General features: G+C 68.4%; 1 protein-coding gene across 1 annotated transcript; it reads right to left on the reverse strand.

Annotated features, from left to right (window-relative positions):
* Positions 1-392: 392 nt before the first annotated feature.
* LOC105310559 (A disintegrin and metalloproteinase with thrombospondin motifs 13-like) lies at positions 393-1,734 on the reverse strand (the record flags this gene model as incomplete). Its single annotated transcript, XM_011386721.2, has 3 exons — positions 1,489-1,734; positions 865-1,013; positions 393-513 (listed from the first exon to the last, which is right to left on the reverse strand). Coding segments are annotated over exons 1-3 (370 nt in total), but the record flags the coding sequence as incomplete, so codon positions are not given.
* Between the last annotated feature and the right edge of the window lie 38 nt (positions 1,735-1,772).

The following is a 1,772-nucleotide window of genomic DNA, read 5'->3' on the forward strand; positions in this document are numbered from 1 at the left end:
GGGGACAGACCCAAGCGGGAGGCGGGACTCAACTCCTCCACTGACTCTCTGAGCATGGACTTTGCAAATAAGCTGCCCGCTTTCATAAGCAGATCAAGGTCAAGGAGTTTCCAGGCATAACGTCCCCGATGGGACCCCGCGAGCAGAGGGGGAGGGGCCAGCGGCCGAAGATGGCCCCTTGCCGGGATTCTGTCCGCATCGCAGCTGCAGCAAGCAACCGTGACCCACGCACCACAGTCCCGCGGCGCGCGGCCTCTTTGCGTGGGGCGGCCGGCAAAGTGCGGGGTGGAGCTGAGGCCCGCCGGGAAGCGCCAGGGCTGAGCGAGCGTGCGGGCGCCCTAGGCTGCAGGGGCTGCAGGGGCTCCACGGAGGCTGGGGAGCCGGGCGCCTACCTCTGGCTCTTCCGCCCGAGAAAGAGCCGTTCTGCGGGCTGCACGTGCTGTTGTCCCCTCCGCACACCTGGCACGCGTCCGGCACCAGCTGCGAGTCCATCTTGCCGTCACAGCCGAACGTCTGCACAGAGGGGCGTGCAGGTGAGGCCCGGGCGCGCGCCACGAGAGGGTGCTGGCCCACTGACACCCACGGGCTCCCAGATTCTCATCACAAACGGCTCATTTCTGCACACCTGACGTCTGCAAGGGAAGCCAGCTTACACGACCTGCTCCACCCCCGCCCTGTCTCCCACCCCCCACCCCCCACTGACCCCGAGGTCGGCTCTGTGTCCCGGCATCAACGTGTGCAGACTCTGCTGGCAGCGCCCGCAGACCTGAGCCCCCAGGAGGCCCCTTCGCCCCTTAGCCTCGATGGGACAGGGCTTGGGGCCACAGTGGGTAGGAGGGCACCCCACGGCCCACACTCGCCTACCCTGCAGCTGCCCGCCACGCACAGGCTCAGGGCCCCATCCTCCTGAGGGCCACTCGGCACACACCGGGTCCCGTCTACGAAGCTGTCCCCACGCCTTACAATGAAGCTTTCGCCAATGGCCCAGCACATGTGTCTGCACAGAGGGTCCCCTGGGAAGGCAGAGGAACAAGAAACCCTAACGTGAGGGTAGCAGGAAGCAGGAAGGGCCACGCCCCCGCCAAGCATGGTCCACAGGGGCCCTCGGCCCTGCTGGCGCCACCTAGCTTCATCCTCCGTACTCCGGGCTAGGGTTCCCATTTCCCAGCGTCCCTGCCCGAGGCAGTAATCGTAATCGAGATGGGAGACGCCACCGGATTACGAGCCAGGGAGCCCTCCGCGCTCCCCTGCAGCGTCCCAGTGGCTCCCTCAGGCGACTCGGAGCGGGGCGACCCATACGCTCTTATCTCCACTCTGCAGATGGGGACCCAAGGCTCAGAGACGACCCGCTGGCAAGGGGCGGGGCCAGGACGCCACGCACGGCCCGTCTGATGCCGAGCCCGGTCCCCGCCCTGCTCTCGCTGCATCTCGGCGACGCCGGCCCCAGCGCCGCCACCCACCCCTCCCCGCCCCCGCGCCCGGGCCCACCTCGACTGTGCGGCACGGCGGCGCCCCAGCGGTAGAAGGAGGTGTTGCCTGGGGACAGGTGCAGAGGCTTCCTGTCGGTCTCCGCGCACTGCTCGGCCATGAACTCCAGCTGGGTCTTCGTGCAGGCCTGGCGGGGCGGGGGTGGGGGGCAGACGATGGGCACAGAGGGAGCCTGGGGTGCAGGGTTCAGGCAGGGGGCTCAGGGCGGGAGGCCCTCGCCACTAAGGGGAGATGGCGAGGCACCCTGTCGTGTGAGGGTCACCACGTGAGCTCGGGACCAACTC

Source organism: Pteropus vampyrus, unplaced genomic scaffold, assembly GCF_000151845.1.
Source record: "Pteropus vampyrus isolate Shadow unplaced genomic scaffold, Pvam_2.0 Scaffold6052, whole genome shotgun sequence".
Classification (NCBI taxonomy): domain Eukaryota; kingdom Metazoa; phylum Chordata; class Mammalia; order Chiroptera; family Pteropodidae; genus Pteropus; species Pteropus vampyrus.